Source organism: Rattus rattus, chromosome 1 (genome assembly GCF_011064425.1).
Source record: "Rattus rattus isolate New Zealand chromosome 1, Rrattus_CSIRO_v1, whole genome shotgun sequence".
Classification (NCBI taxonomy): domain Eukaryota; kingdom Metazoa; phylum Chordata; class Mammalia; order Rodentia; family Muridae; genus Rattus; species Rattus rattus.
In genome coordinates, this window is record NC_046154.1 from 6,043,569 (window position 1) to 6,067,022 (window position 23,454).

The window sequence follows — 23,454 nt, forward strand, 5'->3', positions numbered from 1 at the left end:
GAAATGTTCTGGGGGTCTGCTAGGTACCGCCCCTTGAACCTGGAAAGTAAAATGTCTTCCTTTACAAAGCAGGGCCCTCAGGCTGCCCCATTCTGAAATGAGGTCTCTGAGGTGAGGCCCCTAGGCTCATCAACGGCACCCAGGACCTATTCTACTTGCTACCTCACCCTTGAGGGGCCGCGTTGTGCAGAGCCCCACTGCAGGACTCTGACACCCACCCACTCAGGACCATTGTTACTTCATTGGATTGTTACATATTGGGCAACTACCCTTGAGAAGGATTGTTACTTCACTGCATTGTTACATATTGGTGAACCCTCCTTGAAAAGGCCTCTCAGGTCTGAGCTGGAAAGCAGACCACCTAGGAGGATGGAGGGTTCCCGGGCACTGGGGTCGGTCTGCTAGCTGTGCCTGGGAGGCCTCCAGGAACCCTGGAATCCCGTGAACTTCCAGGGCAACCTATTGTGACACGAGCTGACCCGAGAAAGCTCATCTGGCTGTATTTTGTGTCACCCAGAAGAGATTGCTGCAAACATGTTTAACCCGCTGGTACTGGATTCTCCTTCCGTGATTTTCGACAACGGGTCTGGGCTCTGCAAGGCAGGGCTGTCTGGGGAGATTGGCCCCCGTCACGTCACCAGCTCCGTTGTGGGGTACCCGAAGTTTAAGGCATCCCCCACGGGAGCCTGTCAGAAGAAGTACTTTGTCGGGGAGGAAGCCCTGTTCAAACAGGAGGCTTTGCGCTTGCAGTCCCCCATTGAGCGGGGTCTGATCACGAGCTGGGATGACATAGAGAAGCTCTGGAGACACCTCTTTGAGTGGGAACTGGGTGTGAAGCCCAGCGAACGACCTGTGCTCATGACGGAACCCTCCCTGAACCCCAGGGAGAATCGCGAGAAGACGGCAGAGGTGATGTTTGAGACCTTCGAGGTACCTGCCTTCTACCTATCAGATCAGGCAGTGCTGGCACTCTATTCCTCTGCCTGTGTCACGGGCCTAGTGGTAGACAGTGGGGATGGGGTCACCTGCACTGTCCCCATCTTTGAAGGTTACTCCCTGCCTCATGCAGTCAGCAAGCTTTTCGTGGCTGGCAAAGACATCACAGAGCTCCTCACCCGGCTGCTCCTGGCCAGTGGGAGAGCCTTTCCATGCCCACTGGACAAGGCCCTGGTGGATGACATCAAGGAGAAGCTGTGCTATGTGGCCCTGGAGCCTGAAGAGGAGCTCTCTCGGCGGGCAGAAGACGTCTTGAGGGAGTACAAACTGCCCGATGGGAATGTCATTTACATCGGAGACCAGCTGTACCAGGCTCCTGAGGTCCTGTTCTCCCCAGACCAGCTGGGCACCCAAGGCCCAGGTCTAGCACAGATGGCGTCCAACAGCATAGCCAAGTGTGATGCTGACATACAGAAGACACTCTTCGGGGAGATTGTCTTGTCGGGGGGGAGCACTCTGTTTCAGGGGCTGGATGACAGGCTCCTGAAAGAACTGGAACAGCTGGCTTCCAAGGGGGTCCCCATCAAAATCACGGCACCACCTGACCGCTGGTTCTCCACGTGGATCGGGGCCTCCATTGTCACGTCTCTGAGCAGCTTTAAGCAGATGTGGATCACTGCTGCAGACTTCAAAGAGTTTGGAGTGTCTGTGGTCCAGAGACGGTGTTTCTGAAGGGCTACATGATTCTTGTAGCCTCAGTGTCCCTTGCAAGGGACGCCCATGGGAAGAGAGCCTCTCCCATGGCATTTAGCACCACATTTAATTAAAGATGAATAGTGATGCATTTGACTGTGATGGCTCAGTTCCTTCTTTGAAACAGCGGAGTTGTTTGTGAATGTGAGCATGTACATGACTATGTGTGCATCTGTGTGTGTGCCTGTGTGTGTATGTGTGTGTGTGTGTGTGTGTTTGGGCGTGTGTGTGTGTGTGTTTGTGTGTATGAGTGTGTTATCTTGGACACCTTTTATGTCCAAGTGACTCCGTGTGTGTGTGTGTGTGTGTGTGTGTGTGTGTGTGTGTTTGGGTGTGTGAACATGTATACATGCTATGTCTGTGTGTACGTGCATCTGTGTGTGTGCCTATATGTTGTGTGTGTGTGTTTGTGTGTGTGTTTGTGTGTGTGTGTATGTGTGTGTGTGTGTTTGGGTGTGTGAACATGTATACATGCTATGTCTGTGTGTACGTGCATCTCTGTGTGTGCACGCACATCTGAGTGTGTGTCCCTATGACCTTCCTGAGGAGAATCCATACTTTGCTTTCTGAGATAAGAGTCTCTCACTAGGACGTGGTGTTGCCCCTTAGGCTGGGCTCGGTGGCCAGGGATCGATCCTTCTGTTTCCACCTCACCAGCGTGGTGTGGCAAGTACTTTACTGACTAAGCCATTTCTCTAGGGCCCTGGCAGAATTCCTGTGGTTTTATCCACACCCCTTGCCCCTGCCCTTTCTTTTGAGAGATCCCTGGGCCACAGGCCAAAGGCTCTACTCAGGACTTCTGGGAAATAAGCATCTAAAGGGCCTCAGGTATGACTGAGAACGGGTCAGCTGTGAGCAGGAAGCTGAAGAGCACGTCTAAATGAGGCCTTCCCCAAGGGCTTAAGGAGCCCTCACCTGTTGTAAAATTATAAAAATTACAAAAAGTATGGTTGTCGTTTATCCCACTAGGTCTGGCACTGTGGTGGTGCCCCAAGATATCTGCTAGATATCTTGGTGGAAACATAGCCCAATTCTGTGGCGGCCCAGACTAGCTGCCCCACACTCCATTACATGTAAATCTACACATGAAAGAACACACAACATAAAAACCTTTGACCCGGGCTGGGGATTTAGCTCAGTGGTAGAGCGCTTGCCTAGGAAGCTTGAAGCCCTGTTGATCCCAGCTCTGAAAAAAAAGAACCAAAAAAAAAAACCTTTGACCCAGTTGATAAGATATAATTGCCCACCTAAACATACAAAGCCCAGTACACATCCATCCCTTAAAAACATTCGTAACAACCTGTAAAGGTACAGCGTGGAATCTTGACATCATCCGCGGTATTGTCCTGCCATGGCTTCTCTCCCTATCCCTCCTGTCTCTTCTCCTTTCCATTCCAGTCTCCTCCTCTTCCTTCAAACTTCTCTCCCACCCATCCTTCCTTCTCCTCCAATGACAGGCCTCCTTCTATCCTGTACCTGCCCCTCACCTGTACTTTACAGATTCAATGGGGAGAAGACTGATGAAGTCACCTGAGTCCTGAGTATGTGACTAGGCAGCTGTCCTTGGGGCAGTGGAATTAGCATCAAAATACAGATAACTCCAGGGCAAACCACATCCCCACCCCTTTTGTCCAGTTAAAAGGCCTTTTCACTTATATATAAATTGAGTACAATTATATATAATTGGAGCTCCCTGCTGGGCAAGACAGGTAGCAACACAGTGTGGAGCGTCAGTCCTCGACAGGAAGTGACAGCCATGAATCTGGGAGCAAATAGCAGTTCAGGGCTCCCTACACATCCATGATGATGAGCTCTTCACTTTCAAAGATGTTTAAAGCATCATTGGGGCCCAAATACTGGAAACAAAGTTAATGGCTGTCTATAACGTAACCGTTGAAGAGCTGGCACTGGAAGGATTTCTCCCATAAACATAGTTAACAGAGGAAAGGAAAATGGAGACATCCTATGATCCCTTCCTCTCTGCCTCTCTGTGTATGAGTGCTCACGTGTGCAGGTCATGTATGAATATATCTTAGGGTTTTATTGCTGTGAGTAGACACCATGACCAAGGCAACTCTTATAAGGACAACATTTAATTGGGGCTGGCTTACAGATTCAGAAGTTCAGTCCATTGTCATCAAGTCAGGAACATGGCAGCAACCAGACAGGCATGGTGCAGGAGGAGCTGAAAGTTCTACATCTTCATCTGAAGGCCACTAGAAGATTGGCTTCCCTGTGGTTAGGATGAGGGTCACATTGCCCACCCCTGCAGTGACACACTCCCTCTAAGAAGGCCACACCTCCTTCATCAAAGCCACACCTCCTCCAACAAGGCCACACCTCCTCCCACAAGGCCACACCTCCTCCCACAAGGCCACACCTCCTCCCACAAGGCCACACCTCCTCCCACAAGGCCACACCTCCTAATAGTGCCATTCCCTACAGTGTACATGCACGTAAATACCAGATGCCAGTCTTGGGTCTCATTCCCAAGGAGCTTGTCCGCTTTCCATTTTGGGACAGAGTCTCTCATGTGTTGGCCTGGAGCTCATTACTTAGGCTGTACTGGTTGGTCATCAAGCCCCAGAAATAATCTGTGTCTGCCTCTGTAGAACTGGGATTACAAATGCAGGCCCCAACGTCAGACTTTTGAAAACTAATTTTATTATGTTTGTTTTATATGTACAAGCAGTTCACTTGCACATACAATGAGCACCACAGTTGTGCCCGATGCAGAAGAGGGTATCACATCTCTTGAAAGAGTTGTGAGTGGTTCATTGTGTGACCAGGCTTTTCCTAAGGAGATCTACATACACATCTACTCACTCCGGATAGGGATTCCATGGCAGACTAAAATATGAGTGCCACCAAACTCCAATGGTGAGCTATGAGTTTTATTGGGGTTACTTACTAGAGCAGAAAATGACTCCAAGACAATTACATCACCAGAGCCCACCCCAGCATGGGTGACAGACCTCAGAAGCTGGAACCTGGAGCACACTGCACAGCCTGTAGACAGCTCAACAGGTTGAAGAGGTTGTTTTTGTTTTTTGTTTTTTGTTTTTTGTTTTTTTTACAAGTGATTCAGTTAATCTAATGTTTTCCAGACAGAGGAACTGGCTTTTGCATTTTACAGGCAGCTGGTCTAATTTTCAGTCTCCTTAGCAGCGTTGCTCTGACCTTGACTCTCAGTAGGAAGGGGCCTAGAGAGTCTGCTCAGTTTCAGGGACTTCCTGAAGCTCCTCTGAGTTGTTAACCTTCCTGTTTAAGGAGCTTGCCTGTGGTATAAAATGTTTCAATCTCAGAGGAAACTTATGCAATCACGTGGATGCTGAAAATTGAACCCATGTCTTCTGGAAGTGCTCTTAATTGCTGGGACATGTCTCTAGTTCCTCCATGTGTCTGACTTTTTATGTGTGTGCTGGGGATTGAATTTGAGTTCTTATGTGTTACTAACTTTACTGACAGAGCTATCTTCATAGTAGTCCTACCCCACACCTTTTTAAAACTGTGGTGTCCTCTCAGGCATATGTAACCTGATGTTCATTTGTACCTATGGTCATCCATCTTAAAAAGAGTGCTCTAAAGACAAGCAGAGAACCACAGCAGGTAACTTGTAGGACCAATAGAATAATTGGCTGTTCTCATAAATAAGCCTCATCAGACCAGCCAATGTGGTACTCCCACGCTCAGACAGAAATAAGTTGGTATTTGGAGGTGGTGAGGAGGATGTCCTATGTGTGGGCAGCGTCTCCTGCCCTATGTTTTACAGTGTGCCCTGGCTTTGGGCTTGACTGGAAGCACCTTCCAATTTCTGACACTGCTCCAGAGGATGGCTCAAAACTCTGCAAGTGGAACTCTCGGGAGCAGGTTTCCTGAGAGACTCGGAGGACCAGACTCATGGTAGAAACTGGGCAAAACTGGAGCAAGAAGATCCGGCCAAGGTGTCCCCCAGGGGCCGTCTCACCACACCCACATCTCAACACAGCCACCATCTGAATGTCACTGTGGAATTACTTGCCTCAAGCTGCTCTGCTAAGGCTGGGGCCAGCTCTACCACTGCCACTTCCATGACATCCTAAGATGCCAGCACTTAATTCGGGTTCAGAAGGACACCAAGACAGGTCGGGTGTCCCTGCCACCTCACCCAGGTAAGGCTGGGGTCCAGGACTGCAGATGCCAGTTGATAACTGTAATGAGAGAAATCTGCCAGTGGGTGTGCAGGGCACAGCGACATAGAGAGAACACAACACCTATGGCCACCAGAGCCTCCAGGAGTGTGCCAGATGAGTGCTTGACTTCAGACTCCTCACGGGGAGGAAATTCTCCCATGTGAAGTTGCCTGGTTGTGGTCCCTTGTTATGGCAGCTAGGGTGGCTCTCCTGCTATTCTTCCACCAAGAACTATCCATCGGCCCCAGGGACCTCATGCTCCCAGGATACTGCTAAGAAGCCTGACCCACACACCCACTCACCCATTCACATATCCATTCATGCATATGTTCATCCACTAATCCATCTCCTCCACCCACTCATTTCTTCACCTGCACCTTCATCTCACAAGCACTCGAAGGAAGCTGGCCAGTCCAAAGCATGGATATGTGTGCTACAGGCCCCCGGGATGCAGAAGAGGATTTGGGGATAGGAAGAAGTAACCTGGGAGGCCAGTATGGCTGACCATACTAGTGATAGAATAAGACTCGAGATGTGCAGAGCAGGAATCCCATATCCCTCAGCTGGTCCCCAGCTTTTTTCTATGTAGTGCGGGTGCACCCGAGGGTTTCAGACTCTGCACACCTGTCAGGACCAGATGCTGTCCAGATGTGGACTGTGAGAACCTAAGAGCCCCAGGTGTAAAGTTCTCCTGGCCCTGGGCCCTGGCCTCCTATGAAGTTTTAATATCCCAATGGGATGCTCCTAGACAGAAGAGCTGAGAGAGAGAGAGAGAGAGAGAGAGAGAGAGACAGAGAGACAGACAGAGAGAGAGAGAGACAGAGAGAGAGAGAGACAGAGAGAGAGACAGAGAGACAGAGAGACAGACAGAGACAGAGAGACAGACACAGACAGAGAGACACAGACAGACAGAAACAGACACACATTAGAGAGACACACATATAAGCATACAGGTTGGAGGGAGGGAGGGAGACAGACAGACACAGAGACAGACAGAGAGACAGAGAGAGATAGAGAATCAGACAGAGACAGAGAGACACAGACAGACAGAAACAGACATATACAGAGAGACAGACATATAGGCATACAGGAGGGAAGGAGAGGGAGGGAGGGGGAGGGAGATAAGAAGGTAAGGAGAGAGAGAGAGAGAGAGAGAGAGAGAGAGAGAGAGAGAGAGAGAGAGAGATTGTACCTAGCTAGCTATTCTGTCCTTCTCTGGATAGAATTGGAACTAGAATGAGACAGGGCTGTGATGCTCCCCTTGAGACACAAGGTAGGGAAGAACCTCTGGCTCCAAATTGTGTACCTGACCCCTCCCCAGCTCCTTTTTCTCCTGGACAGTTGAGTTGCAAAAGGCTCTTTGGGGGCTTCCAGGATTCTAGACCTGTCTAATAGTGCATGAGTCCTGTAAACCAATGGACCTTAACACACAGCTCATCCAATTCCTCACAAGGGAGATACTGAGAAGTTCAGATTGATGCTTGACAACCCTTCACAGAAAAATCAGAGAGGGGGTTGCTGGGAAGACAGGTCATCTTGATGGCCCAGCATACATGTGGTCAGGACCTCTTCCCAGGCCTGTCCCTCCTAGATACCCTTGTGGACTCCATGCTAATTCAGAGGTGGCTTACATCTTTTCCAAGATGTAGGACTTAGCTATTCCCAGGTGAGCTTGGCTGCAGGAGGAACTCTCTATTTCTTCTCCAGGATGACTATTTACAGACGGCTGGCAGTCTGGAGGGAAGGAGAAGGGCTGAATCTCTGGATGCTGAGCCAGCTGGTTGGTGCTCATATGTGGGGGTATGGACAGGTTTCCCGGACCTCTGGGTGTGATGGAAAACTAAGGTCTATCACCTAAATCCAAGTCAGCAACCTGGTGCCTCCCCCTCTCCAAATAGTTTCCTGAGCTTTCTTTGCTCAGAGACAGGACCTGAGCAATAGGACTATTCCTAGACCCAACAGCTCGCCTGGCAGGAGCCATCCTCTCACTTGGCCCCAGGCGAGAAATCAAAGCCTGTCCCAGTCTCGTTTTATCACAAGTAGAAACCTCTATAGCCTGGGACCCTGGCTACTGGGGAGCCTGCAGTTCCCCCTGTGCCAGCTCCTGCCTAGCTGTGTGCCTGGCTGTCACTGGGCCACTTGTACACAACTGCTTCTCATCCCTCCCCCGTCCCCAGTTTTCGTTTTTTTTCCTAGGGATGCCCATGGTTTCAAACGTGTGTGGTGCTTCAGGGCACTGTCATCGGATCACAGTACTCCAGCAGAGAAAACAATGTGAGTATTGTCATGGCTGGCCTTGGCTCTGGGCAGGAGAAACGTAAGAGTCCCCGGTTATCACACCCATGGGGAGCAGGGCTGGGCTCCAGCTCACGCGAAGACATAATAATTTTCTCCCATTATTCAAATCTCCTATTTCTCTGACTCCACCTTTTGGCGGCAGCTGCCGGGCTGTGAGGACCCTGCACACTGGGACATCGTCACACCTGGGCCAGCTGGGCCGCGTCCAGGGGTCCATTGGCACTAGGGTGCCAGATGCTGCTCCCAGGGCTCCTTCAGGGGCCCAGGCAGCAACAAGGGTACCCAGCAGACCATTCCCTGGATCTGCCCCCTCCACAACACTGCTGTTTCTTGACCCAGGGCCCACAGTGCTCTGGCAGAGCCAAGGATGACTCGGAGGCCGGGAAGAGATGTGATCAGTGGGTGGAGGCAGCCCCTCGCCCGCCTACACCCACAAGAGCCAACTCTGGCCAGAGGTGGCTGCTCTTGGCTCCTGGAAGCCAATGTACCATGTGGCACTGCCAGCCGCTGCAGGGTCAAGAGGCCCAAGAGACCCTACCCCTAGCCTGGTGGAGCTGGGTACCTCCCAGGGAGGCTGCTCCACCCAAGGAAGGCTGCCCAGGCCTTGTTGCAAGGAGGGAGCCAGTGTAAGCGGATACCTCACCGTTATGCAACCCGGGGTCTGTGAGGATGGGCTGCCTGCACTGGCCCAGCCAAAACAAGCACCATCCCGGCTCCAGAGTGTGAAATCCTCAGTCCCAATTATAGGGGGGAGAGTGGGTGAGGGCTGGACACCAATTGCAGAGTCTTCCTTGGAAGGGCAGACTGCTGGGAGGTCTGGCCTACTCTTGCAGTCAGCCTGGCCCTGCAGCCACCCCAGCGCCTCAGGGAAGGCAGGAGGTCTCTTCCAGAGTCTTCTCCTCTTTCCCCTAGTTAGAGAGGGACATTTCACACACAAACCCTGTGCATGGCGTGGAGGGGGAGGGGACAGCGATGCTTTTTGCTCTCTTTCTTTGTGCTAGGATTGGACGGTGGGTGACGTACTGTGCCTGGCAGTGGGTGTCGGAGATTTCCACAGAGGCCATCCCATTCTAGGTGCTGACAACCTGGTTATCGCTGGAGAGTCACCATGCAGAGTTGACACAAATGTGAGCAGAAAAAGCAGGACTTTGCTTGTTTTGGCCGCCCAGGGTACTGTCGGGGCTGAGAGCATTGTGAATACTGTGTTGTATGAGGAATGGAGGGCCCGGGGACGACGTGCTCAAGTTGACTGAAGGAGCTCACTAGCCTTTGAAGTGAGAGGCTTTTGGGAAACTGTGGGTGAAAGGGCAGACAAAGGAAGAGTGGTGTCCTTGGAGGGACCTTGTCAGAAAAGATGATGCTAATCATCTCCAGGTACCATCCTCCATCAGCAAGAGGTAGCACCCACAGGTGAAGGTGTGTGCCAAGACTTTTCTGGGGGAGACACTACACATGTCTACTTAACCCAGATAGGGAACTCATAGCAGAGCAAAGTACAGCTATCACCAGACTCCAACTTGGTGAACCCTGAGGTTTTCATTTGGAGGGGGTACTTTCAGAAACATGACCGAGGGGTAACTTACTGGAGCAAAAAAATGGCTCAAAGACAGTTACATCACCAGAGCCCACCCCAGCATGGGTGACAGACCACAAAACCTGGAGCACACTGCACAGCCTGTAGACAGCTCAACAGGTTGGAGGGGACTTTTCCCAAGAGATTCAGTTGGTTTAAAGTTCTTCTAGGCAGATGAAATTGCTTTTGCTTCTTCCAGATAGCTGGTTTTGGTCTTGAGTCTCCTTAGCGGCTTTGCTGTTTTAGTCTGAAGGTGACTCTCAGCAGGAAGGGGCCTAGAGAGTCTAGTCAGTTTCAGGGACTTCCTGAAGCTCCTTTGAGTTGTTAACTTTCCTGTTTAAGAAGTTTCCCTGTAGGATAAAATGTTTCTATCTCAGAGAAAACTGTTACACAACAGCAATGGGAGTGGGGGCATATCCCTGTCGGCCTTGCTTGCAGGGGAGAATCTTAGAGGCCGTTCTTACATGTCAGGCAGAGGTTGATAGGCAGACAGAAGCAGCTTTGTGGGAGACCACAGCCTGAGCCCTGAGTGAGAAGATCTATGAGCATTGGGGTGAGTGTCTCCATCAAGCAGGAGCAGGGGCAGCCTTTTATCTCAGAGGAGCTCAGAGACTGTTTCCTATAAAACTCATCCCCAGGAACATAAATCAGAGAAGAGGAAGTGGGGCTCTATAAAAACCTCAAATATCAGCTCTAACTGGTGTATGTAGCGGGTAAGGAGGATAAACAGAAAATCCTGTGCTCAGGACAGGCTCATCTTGGGAATAGCTAACCAAAGGCAGCCAGCTGTACTCTCCCCCCTGCAACCCCTACTGCCTCTGTGCCTGAGTGTTCCTGCCTAGAATCAGGGACTGGTCAGTGAGATCTGGCCACGATAGTACGTGCTCAGAAGCCCTTAGCTGAAAGCTGTAATGGAAGAGTCTAGAGTGGAACCACAATAATTTCTAGGCAGAATCATACCAGCAGGTAAGGGCAGATGGCACACTCAAACCAGCTATTCTTGCAGGGGTCCTCTCTGAGCCTTGGTAAAGGTCACTGTAATTTCCAGGCTAAAAGCTGTTCTTGAGAGGAGGTTGGACCCAAGTCATCTGCTTGGCTCTTCAGCAGAGCCATCAGGGGCAGGGTGACCATAGCAGGATACTCTTTAGAACCATTACAATCTGACCAAAGCCCTTACTGCTCAGGGTGTGTGTGTGTGTGTGTGTGTGTGTGTGTGTGTGTGTGTGTGTGTGTGTGTGTTCTATGTAGTAGAAGCACACACTGCTCCAGTTCTCTTCCAGCAGAAAGAGGGCCATCCTAAGTGGTTTCTGTCTTTCTGCTCTGTGTTACCCAAAGCTTCCTGTGATTGGAGGGCTTGGACAATCAGCAGACCCCGAATTTATCCATCAAGCCCAGTCTGTACAGCAGCCTTTTCTGCGTCAGATACCAGGGAAGAGATTAAAGACAAAGCTGGAGATGAGACTAGAAGCAAGGCTTCTCAGCTCAGGGGACAGGAGGAGCTTCTGGGGTAAAGTTGACTCCAGGGTAGCCTGGCCCACTGCAGGTCCTTAGGCAATGGGCCCTCATGGTAGTAGCCCCCACAGATTAAGAGCCCTGGCCTTCTGGCCAACCACTCATAGACGCAGCCATTCAGGAATCCTCTGCTCAGAGGACATATCCACCCTCCTTGCTTCTCTCAGGGGAGCACATCCCTGGTGGACAGCCCCCGTCACAGGATCTGTGAACCCTTATCCCTTGCTGAGGGTGCTCAAGAATGTGTACAGTCAGACTCCAGGCCTTTTTCTCTACTGTCCCCCTGAACAGGTAAATGTACCAGTCAGGTCCAGCCCATAACCTGCTCCACCCCCTCCCCCTCCCCCACCAAGCTTAGCTGTTTAAAGAACAGGAGCTTCTTGTTTCTCCTCTGATGGTTTGGGTGGTGAGGCAGGAGTGTAGTGTAGAGTGGTGTGTGTGTGTGTGTGTGTGTGTGTGTGTGTGTGTGTGTGTGTGCGTGGCTGTATGTGTATGTGAGTGGTGTGTGTGATTGTGTGTATGTCTGTGTGAGAGTGGTGTGTGTGTGTGTGTATGTGTGTGTGTGTGATTGTGTATATGTTTGTGTGAGTGATGTGTGTGTGTGTGTGTATGTGTGTGTGTGTGTGTGTGTGTGTGTGTGCACGTGGTAAGAGGCCGATGATTCAGACTCAGCAGCCAAAGGGTTTTCACCATTAACCAAAACACATGTCAAGAATAGATTGGTCGGGGTTGGGGATTTAGCTCAGTGGTGAGCGCTTGCCTAGGAAGCGCAAGGCCCTGGGTTGCGGTTCCCAGCTCAAAAAAAACCAAAAAAAAAAAAAAAAAGAATAGATTGGTCATACCTCCACCTCTGTGACCCCTGTGGGGTATGTGGTGGGCGCTGTCTGTCCCCTTCCCTGATTATTTTCTTTCTGTCTGACTCAAGCACCTTTCCGGGAGACAGATGGGCTTTCTTGAGAGGACAGCAGTCAGGCTGAGCATCCATGTGACCCAAGCCACACAGGGCTGCTTCAGCTCCGTGTCTGCCCTCAGCTGTCCGTGAGGCCACCGCATTCCCTGTCCTCAGAGAAGACCAGATATCCTTCCTCCCTCCCTCTCCTTGAAAGATGCCCTGAGTCCTCCTGGCCAGCCTATAGGCTCCTCTGCTCCTGCAGGTTCCTCACCTCGAGCTCCCCGCCCTTGTGCAGAGGAGATAAATGCTGTGGCTGCATTTTGTTTATTGTTTACTTTTTAATCTTTGTACTTTGAATGCTTATAGCCACAGCCTTCTTTTTTTAAAGAAACCACACTGCTCTCCACTCACCCGAACCCCCAGGGAGCAGGTAGACAAGCAATTCCCAGGCGTCTGGGACGTCAGAGTGGTGAAAGGTGGCACCCACGTGTTGAATCAAACGGTGGTTTGATACCGCTGTGGAGATTTTTAAAACATGATCAACACTGGAGCTGGTAGTCTTTGAGGAAAGCAGGTGCCCTTCCGCGATGTGGGTGGCCTCCTAACATCAGCTGAGGCCTCGAGGGGAATGACAGAGGCCTCTCAAGAAGGAGGGATTCTACCTCCTGACTCCAGACTGCAACCTCAGCTATTCCGGGATTTCTATACCAGCACACCTACCAGGGCTGCAGTCACACGAGCCAGCTGCTTGAAATAAATCTCATCACTCACCTGTGCAAACAGACACATGAATGCCTAGAGTGTATACAGATCGCAGCATACATATGTAGACACAGAGCCATGCATTTGTGAATACGCTTGCACTCATAGACATGAGTGTATGAAGACTATTTTGCACACACATGCATGCACAGGCATGCACGAGTATGTCCAGACTACTGCACACGTACAATATATACACAGCATAGAGCATACGCACAGAGATAGACACAGAAGTATTTGTGAACACACATGCACCAGAATACAGAACATGAGCATATGCAAATCACAACGCACACATATTCACAGAGGCACATAGGCATGTGTGAACACATTTGTGTGCTTGTGCACATACATACACATCCACAACAATGTATATATACACACATATACAATATATGTGAATTGTATATATGTATATATACATATATATGTATATACATTGTATATATGTATATATACAAACATACACATATATACATATATAATGCATGAGTATCTGAAGTCTACAGCACATACGTGTATATAAATACCAGGCATTTCATTGACTTTGTTTTCCTAAAAACCCAGATTGGTTTTGATTTTTGATTTTTTTTTTTTTTTTTAAGGAAGAGTCTCACTGTGTGGTTCAGGCTGGCCTTGAACTCAGGGCAATCTTTCTGCTTTCACCTCCTAAATGCTGAGCTCACAGGTGTGAACAACCAAGTCTGGCTCCAGCTAGATTTTCTGAAACCTGGTAAAGAAGAGATGGGAGGTCAACCTTTCAAGAATACAAATAAAGTTTTAATCCTTGCAACAAAACCCCCAGCAAAGCCCAGACTTAGACATCAATCCCAGGTTACCAACAGCACTTGGGTTTCAGGTCCTGCTGTGAACCCCATGGGGACAGCTAAGCAGTCTAGCAACTCCTTCAACGGCCAGATCTTGGTGTCTGGAATGAGTTGTGACTGGCCCTATGGCTGAGAGGTGCTGTGGAAGGAGCTCCCACCCTGGCCTTCTGGTCGCTCTCACCATGGACATGGATCTCCCTCTAGGTAGCCTGGCTAGACTCTGAGTGGGCATCAGGCAAAGTAAGGTTCAGGCTGAGACTTGCTTCGGGTCTGACCCCGGAGACCACATGTGAGTGAGTGCGGAGAGGTCATGGCTGCCTGTGAGGTGACAAGCTGGCCTGCAATACGGCTTGGCATCTGAGGACCATCCTCAGGGCTGGGAAGACAGCCGTGAGGGGACCTGGGCTTTGCATCCGTGGGAACGCTGCTAAGTGGCTTAGCAAGTGCTATAATTTAAGAGTGGGTTTTTTTTTTTTCATATTGGTAAAGCCTGGTCCCAGGATGGCAGGCTGGGGTGTACTGAGGTGCTGGAATGAACCCCTCAGGGGTGGCTGCATGAAGGTGAAGGCCTTTGCGAGCTATGCTAACAAGTGAGTTCACGCCAGTGAGGACAGCTGCTGGGAGAGGCTGCCTGCCAGCCTCCCTCTCTGTCTCCTCTGCAAGCTCTACTTACCCTGCCTGCTGCCAGAGGTTGAAGCAGCGTGGCCCTTTGCCAGGAGCTGGACCAGCTCTCAAAGCCCCAGCTGCCAAACCAGAAGCAAAAGAGCCTCTATCTCTGGGGTCACTCAGTCTTGGGGATTTCAACTCCAGTCACCGGAAACGCACCAAGATGGTGGAGCTGACTCTTTGACCTGGGAAGGGTGGCCGATGGCTGATCTTCATTGACCATTTGCCTATCTCTCTTCGGGGATCACCTAGGAGATTGAAGCTCTCAGAGAGGATTAAGTGAGGGGGAAGACCCACCCGGGGAACTGGGGTCCTGAGGAGAGCCAGCCGAGCTCTGGAATTGTCTTTCTCTGCTTCCCGGCCCTCTGAGAGATGAACAAGCAGCTTCCTGCTCCCGCTGCCACAGCCAGGAGCCTGGCAGTTCCCGTACCTCCTTTACAGGATGGATTGCACCCTCGAGTCAGGCGCCCAAGTGAGTCACTTTAAGTTGCTTCTGTTGGCTTTTCAATCAAAGGAACCAGAAAAGCGGCTGATGCAGAGCCCGGCTGAATGGCCCTTCATGGTGCTCCATTGAGGCTTCCCACCCCCAAGCCCTGATCTGCAGGTTAACCAACCACTCCTCCTGTCTATCTTACGAGAAGCCTGAGCCCTGTCACAGGGCAGCAACAAGCCACCAGTGTGTTTGTCTCACTGGATACCATAGGCTGGGAAACTGTCACCTCTCCCCAGGGCTAGCCTCAGCTCAGGTACCTGAGGCCATTCCCTCACAGTGTCCTCCTGCTGCTGCTGCTGCTGCTGCTGCTGCTGCTGCTGCTGCTGCTGCTGCTGCTGCTGCTGGTAGTGGTGGTGGTGGTATTGCCCTCTAGTGCTGGTCTTCCACTTGCCTGCAGGAGGGACCTGAGGGTAGTGAGATCTCCCCTCAACTCCCAGCCGCACAAGTATCACCACCATGAAGAACGTCAGCTTCCTCCTCAGAGATCCAGAGGCAACAGCAGTGCCTCCTTCCACTCAAACCAGAGGCAATGGATGCTGCTGTGGAGTGTGATACATGTCCACCACCCATTGTTATCACCATTATGTGGTAGCCTGAACACGACAGGGAGAGGAGCACAAGCCCTTGCCCTCTCATGAGAGTCTGGCCACGGCAGTGATAATGGGCTCACCGGAATGGATGGCCACAGAGAGAGAGAGAAATGTCATGTGGGTGGGTGGAGGTTATTGGAGTGTGTCAGTAGAAGCTTTGAAATGGACACAGGCTGGAGAGATGGCTCAGTGGTTAAGGACACTGACTGCCCTTCCAAAGGTCCTGAATTCAAATCCCAGCAACCACATGGTGGCTCACAACCATCTGTAACGGGATCTGATGCCCTCAGGTGTATCTGAAGACAGCTACTCATATACATTAAATAAAGGATATTTAAAAAAAAAAAGTTGAAATGGACACAGAACTTTCTAGATGTCCCTCGGAGACCACAGGTCGGGTTGGCCCTTTCCAGCGTCTGTGAATTCTAGATCTGTGCTCTCCACACTCTGAGCGGAGTGAAACTGTCTAGAATTCTTGCCTCAGGGAGAGTCGAGGAACCGAGGGGCAGTTAGTCCATCCTGTGAACATCTTCAATGGGTGTCCACAGTGAGGTCCCTTAGACTCCTGGTTTCCTCCTGTGAGGATCTACAATGGGTGTCCATGGCAAAGTCCTTAGTCTCCTGGCTGCCCCAAAGGTCTTGACTCCATATTGTCCTTTGAGTTCACCCCTTTCAATGCATTGAGCTAAGTAAAACGGTTGTCCCATTTAAAAAAAAAAAAAAAGTATCTCAGAGCGGGTCGGTGGTTTCAGCCTCTTAAGAGATGTCACTTTTGTTTCCTTCCAAGAGCACTCAGCGATGGCCTCCTTCCCCAGGTCCTGACAACTAAGGTGTTCAGGAGAAGCAGGAAGAACATAATTAGAGCTGATTGAGAGTGTGCACTAAGGTCTTGGGGCTGGGGGACTAGGAAGCAGCTAGTGACATCCTCAACACCTTGGCCAGGTCCTGAACTCAACCTCCTTCAGTTGACCTTGTTCCTAAGCACCCCTCCCCTACTCCATCTCCTCACTGCCTCAAAGAAGCTCCCCTTCTTCATGTGCCTCAGCCTATCACAGACAGCATCTAAGATCCACAGGCCAGACGGCCAACCAGTCAAGTTTCAAAGCTCAGCTCTGTCGTGACCTTGGTAAGGGCAAGTGCCTCGTGTGGAAAGCGCAGAGGGCATAAATATCTTGTAGAGGGGAAGAAGTCAGCCTTGGGACCGGGGATAGGGTAGACCCATGAGAATGGAAGTGAGCACTGATAGCCAGCAGAAGGCAAGATTCAGCTCCCACTGTTTCCTTCAGCTGTGGAAGCCACCTCAGGTATCCTGAGTCCCCTCAGCATACCTTGGAGGAAGCTAAAACGGCTGGTACGGGTTCCAGCAGGAGGATAGACAGGACTGGAATGAGGGGGTAGAGAGGGCGGGGGCGAGCGGAGTTTCTTCTCATGGTCTCTGTCCCGCTGAGATGCAGCTGGGACCAGCTGGCCCTTTGGCTGCTAAACCCTGAGACTGGAGGGGGCATCCCCCTGCAGCAGCCTGGGAATGCTGTGGTGTGGCTGTCAGGCTCTGTGCTTCGGGGAGGCAGCCCTGCCCCTCCCGATGGAAATCCACCAGACAGATGCGCTAGCTGGAGGGCATCAGGTTTCTGGAGGAGTCGATGTAGCAGACCACCCAGACACTGGGCAAGTGCACTGGGCAAGCCAACAGGGACTGTGGCCCAGGACTAACCCATGGGGTGGTCACAGGGAGAGAGGACATGCCCTCCTCCTTTCAGGACTGTGGAAATGCCATATTTTTGGAGGCAAAGAGCACACATGAGGAGAGACACAGAGACAGATACCAATGATGGATAATCAACCCTTCCAGCCAAGCCTGAGGTGACATGTGTGGCTCCTGCCCCTGTTAGAGAATTAAGGAGTCCAGCTACCTGAGCTCCTCATTCCTGGATGTGGCTGCCACTCCTTAGCACCTGCCTCTGTCATTCTTCACTATCCCAATCTTTCCCTTCCCCCTCTGCCTTGGGCAGCCATTCTGAGGTATAAGTATGGTGGTGAAGCATGTGTATATATCACACACACAAACACACACACAGAGACATGTGCACACACACATACACATGATTTTTGTGGACATGTTCAATGTATGTCCTGTGTTGTTTGTATGGTATGTGTTTTATGTATGTGTGTGTACATATATGTGTATGTATGTATGTATGTATGTATGTGTGTTTTGTTATATATGTGCATATGTGTGTATGTGTGTTTTGTATATGTATTATGTGCATGTGTATACATGTATGTGTATATATGTGTATGTGTATATGTGTGTATATGTGTACATGTATGGAAGTTATACAAACAGGTATGTGTATTATATGTGCATGTTATAGTCTCTGCATACACGCTATGTCTGTACTATATGCTATGTATGTATATATGCATTTTGTTCATATGTTCTGGGTATTGTTATGGTGCATGTATGTTGTGTGTATGCATGCTGTATGCATATGTGTTATGTACTTGTATGCTGGGTATGCATGTGTTGACCTTTTATTTAGATTAGTCCTGACCTCATGATGATGATGACGTTGGCAACAATAAGGGTTGTTATTATTTATTTAGAATTTTTTGCATGGACCACATTTCATCTACATAAACAGGCTCTTTGTTCCTTTGGGGGTTTTGAGACAAGGTCTTGCTTATATAGGCTTAGCTGGCTTTGGCCTCTTAACTGCCTACTCTGCCTCCTGGGTGCTGGCGTTAAAGGCACAGGCTTTTTTTTCATCTAAGTCTCTGTACCTTGGTTTCTCCTTTGCATCTGACAGAAGCAGCTAGCCTTCACGGGTACACTTGTCTTACTGCCGGTCTCTGCAAGAATGTTTCAAAACCCTAGTGAGGTGCCTGTGGTAAGTTAGTTAGACTCAGACTGACCAGGAGCCTTTGCTGTGTAAGCCAGGCTGCCTAGCCCATCTCAACCTATCTCCCCATAGGTGGGCTGGGATTGCAAACGTTACTGTGGATCTGGCTTTTACATGGCTCCTGGGACCCAAACACAGGCTACTGGGGTAGCACGGCAAACATTTTTTATCCTCAGGTAAGGTGCCAGCAGATTTGGTGGCCTGTGAGGAACACAGTCTTTCAAGTGAAGCAAGAGGGATGGGGTTTGCTGATGTCAGCCTACGACCCCAGCATTTGAAAGGCTGAGGCAGGAGGATCACAAGTTCAAAGGCAACAGACCATTTTCTCCCCTTGTTACATCCTAGAAAGTCCTACTTACAATAGGCAACGGCTGCCTCTTGGAAGAACGTGTCTGCAGTCCACACAGGCAGAGGGCTCTTCTGGGGAAGAATGGCTTTTCTTTGTTCTGACACTGTGTCGCTTTCTGTTTTCTTGTGGGCCAAGCTTCACCCTTAGCATCTATGTAAAAATATGTCTACTTTATCTCCAAGCCTTAAGTCCCTCCCCCAAATGTATGTTTCATCTTATACAGAGAAAACCAAGAAACATCACAGAGGCAGAGAGGGGGCCAGTGCCTGTGGTGCTGAGGCTCGGGCCTTAGAAAGGCAACACTCCTGAACCCTAAGAGTGCAGGGTCCATGTGTAAACAGGACCTTCCTGGTGGAACGTGGCCAGTCTCATGCTTACATGGAAAGTAGCTAAATTTGTTTCATTAGGGTTTCTTTTGCTACTATGAAACACCATGACCAAAAGCAAGCTGGGGAGGAAAGGATTTATTTGGCTTACACTTTAACATCGCAGTTCATCGGCAAAGGAAGTCAAGACAGGAACTCCAACAGGGCAAGAACCTGGAGGCAGGAGCTGACGCAGAGGCCACGGAGGAGCGCTGCTTATTGGCTTGCTCCTCATGACTTGCTCAGCCGGCTTTCTTATAAAACCCAGGACACCAGCCCAGGGATGACCCCGCCCACAATCGGCTGGGCCCTCCCCCACAGATCACCAATTAAGGAAATGCCTTATAGCTTGATCTTATGGAGGCATTTTCTCCATTGAGATTCCTTCCTTTTGATGACTCTAGCTTGTGTCAAGCTGACGTAAAACTAGCCAGCACAGTAGCCTAAACAAAACCCCACAGAATTGGAAAGGCATGCTGTATTCCAAAGCATGTTACAGCTGGGATAATTTTAATTCCAGCACTCTGGAGGCAGAGGCAGAGGCAGGTGTATATCCACGAGTATGAGGATAGCCTGGTCTACATAGAGATCTACAGACCAGCCAGGGGATCTAATGCCTTCTGACCTGGAAGGGCATGGGGTGTGCACATACATGCAATGCAGCCAAAACATTCGTTCAGATTAAATAAATAAATAAATAGCACTTTCAATACATAAATACTAGCCCCAAGTAAATCCTACATAAGTTTTCCATTTTGAAAAGATTTTGTCTATGGCTGTGTTTGTGTGCTTATATGAGTGCATGCCCTATGTCTGCAGGTGCCACCAGAGAGGTCATCGGATCTCTGGTCCTAGAATTGCAGTTGACAGAGAATCACCTGATGTGGGTGCTGGGAGTTGAACTCTAGACCTCTTCCAGAGCCGTCAGTGCTCTTAACCACTGAGCCATTGCTTCAGCCCCTTAATTTTGTTTTAAAGATGGGCTTTCTGCTGTGCTGTCCTAGTTTGCCCACAACTTCTGGGTGCGTTCGATCCCCTCGCCTCGCTCCTGAGTAACTGGGACCATTGATGTCTATTTTGGTCTAAACATAAGATTTTGGAGAAAACATAGTAGAAAGTTTTGGCTTTTAGTTAGGCAAGGATTTTAAAAGTGTAACAAGGATGCAAACAAATTGTAAGTGGAAAAAAAATGTAGGGTGTTGTTAAAATGTGGATTCCTTAAAAACACGGGGCGGGGTTGGGGTGAAGCAGGGGATGGCTTGGTTGGTAGGATACTTGACCAGAAGGTGGGAAGCTCTGGGTACTGCCCACAGCACCCCGGGTGGCGGTGTGCTTACCCCTGTACCTGTGATCCTACCGCCAAGAAAGCGAGTTATCTTCAGTTACAAACTAGCAGGTTCAAGGCTATCCTGGGCTACATGAGACCCTCTCTCAATGTTTTTAAAAGACATGGGAAAAGGTAAAGGTGGGCTGGGGTGAAGTTCCGTGGTGGAGCAATTGCCTAGCACTTGAAAGACCAGAATGAAGTCCCCCAGCACTGGCCCGGTGCGATGACTTTACAAGTAGAGCTCAATCCCCAGGACCCGCGCAAGCGCGGTGGAAGGAAAGAATAAGCTCCTGCGAACTGTCTTCTGACTTCCGCTCGAGTGCGTGACATGCGCAAAGCCACAGATACACATGATAAATACATACAATAAAAGGAAAAATTTAAATTCCACTGCATACCAAAAAAAAAAAAAAAACAATTGAGAGAAAAGGCAGGCGGGACGCTAAGAGAATATATTATCCCCGCAGTGCCTGGTGTGGCAGAGAAGAGGGAAGGGTCCTGCTCAGGGTCCTTGGTGATCGGTGGGAGCGTCACTTGGACTCCTGAATCTGAACAGACCCACATTCTGATGCTGTTCGACTCACAGTTTCATCTTAATGAATCCCCATTTTCCAGGCTCTGAGCCTCTCTCCAGACGTACATACTGGCTACAGTCCTAGCTGGGCCCACTGCCCTGCTCCGAGCTGCACTCGTCCTCTGGTAAAGCCCCTATCACCATTCCTGGGGCAAAGTGGGCGGGGATCCCCTGTTCCCTCACACCTCCACCAGAACAGTCAGCCAGCTGTTGTGGGCCAGCATTAGGACTGCGGTACACAGAGCCTGTCCTCCAGGTTTCCTGATGCCACCCATCAGGTGGACCTCCAGAAGAGGTCTTGCTCCTCATTGCTGCCAAGAGCTGCACTGAGAGGCAGCTGGGCCAGAGCCTGGGCGCCTTTTGGAAGGCATCCACCTTTGAGGCGAAAGGGCGAACGATCCCAGTGTGGTCACGCTGGCAGAGACGGGAAGAGAAATAGCACGGCCTTTATAGGGGAGTCAGCTGAACACTTTACGTTCTTCCCCAAATTGACTAAGCCGTTTTCACAACATAAAATGAGCAGAAATGTAATTATTTCAAGGTGTCCTTCACCTCGAACTCACTCAAGGCCCACAGCTGAGGGTTTTTTTTTTTTAAACATATATTTAAAGCAAATATTATCGCAAATGACTACTCTGTAATTTGAATTAATTGCTTTGGGTTTTTTCTGGAATAAAAATCTTTAAGGCAAACCTATAAAAGCCTTGGAGCCTGGGGCAGCTGTTTCTGCCGGGGCTCATTTGCAGGGAGTCCAGCAATAGCCCACAGGTGACTGCATGGGATCACGGGGTTATCTGGATAGAGGCTACAGTCAGGATAGTCCCCTACCCAAACCACAGTGCTCCAACCACACCTGGCTGGAGTCAAGGTTAGCCTCAGAGTGGCCCATACTCTACCCAGGAGGGGCTCATGGGGGAGGGGCCTTCTTCACCTTCACCGCCTTTTTCCTCTGCAGGAGGAGGCTGGCCACTCTGCCAGATCTGCTGAGTTTATCCACCTTAGGGTCCTATAGAGGAGAGTAAGTGCCAGAAGTTTACTGGAAGAGCGATACTCCCTGAACTACATGGAAACCTGTAGTGTCTGAGCACTGAATTAAAGCAGAAGGAGGGTACTATGACAAGAGGAAGAGCTGGCAGACTCCCCTGTCCCAAGCTCCTCCCGTGGGGTCTCCTGACCTCCTCAGAATGCCCAGGAAGCAGAAAGCTGAAAGTTCTGAGTAGACAGTCACTACAGGGCCCTGGAGGGTCTCTATCCTTTAGACCCGGATGCAAAATTTTCCGGGGTCTGTGTATGGGGGGAGGGTTACTTGGGGATCCCTGAGAGCTGTTTCACCAGAATGAGGGTGAAGAAGAGTTGGGGTACAGGGCAAAGAAGTCACCTTCCTTCTGTGCCTTTGGGTTACATCAAGCTGGTCACAGCTGTGTCTGTTGCTTCCCTTGCCTGTGTTGCCGGGGGCAGGAGGGAGTATCAGGACTTCCTCCTACAGGAACTAGCTGGGTCTGGGATCACTGCTGAAGCCTATATAAGTCCTAGAGAACACTGAGAGCAAGAGGGGAATTCCACTGGGCTGGAGGATAGAGCACCCTAAACTCAGGCCCTGGGTTCGGTCCCCAGCTCCAAAAAAAAGAACCAAAAAAAAAAAAAAAAAAAAAAAAAGAAGAACGTTCCTAGGAAGAGTGTGTGGGTTGCTACAATCAGCAACTGTAGCAATGGTAGTATGCTATAAGCATTAAATCCTAGCTCCTGTTCCCTTCCCCATGGAGCAACTGTCTTTCCCTTCTGTTAGCAAAAACCCCAAGTTTTATTCCCCTGAAGCTACAGAGACACCCACCTCACTGCCTCTCCAATTTGGCTGTTATAAGGCTGACAGCCGGACCCCTCCAGTGGCTCTCTGGAAAATCCTCTGGGAGACCAAGATGAGCTCCTCAAGATGACAGCATTCAAGATCCAGCACCCAGTGATGGAGCTCAACTATGGAGACAACCAGCCCCGAATCTGAGAGCCAGGCAAGGGGTTACAGACATCTGGCATGTCCTACAGGAGAAGAGGAAAGTACTACAACCTTCCAGTTGCAAAACTCAAGGACGGAGAATATAAAGTAGAAGACAACCAATAGCATGCTTTAAAGAAAACTGCCAAAAGTTGAAGTCTCTACTGTTGATGGGAAGAGATGCCCACTCTAAGACACATACTCAGGTAAACACAGAAACACCCAAGACAGAAGATTCTACACTTTTCCAAGAGTAAAAGCAAGTCACATGAAACCGGAGGCAGTGGAATCTCCCTTGGACTTCTCAGCTTCCCTGGAAGAAAATACACTCGTCAACACCCTAATTCTGAATGAAAAATTTGTACTTGTACTGGAATTCTATTCCTAGATCAACTATCCCCCTATTCCTAGCTCAACTATCCCCTGCTATTGCTGAGAAAAGATACCTTCAGACATGTGAAATCCTAAGAGTTAC

The 23,454-nt window shown here is 49.9% G+C and overlaps 1 protein-coding gene across 1 annotated transcript; it reads left to right on the forward strand.

Moving 5' to 3' along the window:
- Window positions 1–368: 368 nt before the first annotated feature.
- Actrt2 (actin related protein T2) lies at window positions 369–1,780 on the forward strand. Its single transcript, XM_032887386.1, has one exon. It carries the CDS (start codon window positions 535–537, stop codon window positions 1,666–1,668), a length of 1,134 nt encoding a protein of 377 aa, XP_032743277.1. The 5' UTR covers window positions 369–534; the 3' UTR covers window positions 1,669–1,780.
- The last annotated feature ends 21,674 nt before the right edge of the window (window positions 1,781–23,454 follow it).

Coding starts and splice junctions, on each gene's coding strand:
- Actrt2 (XM_032887386.1), top strand. CDS start 535: ATGTTTAACCCGCTGGTACTGGATTCTCCTTCCGTGATTTTCGACAAC.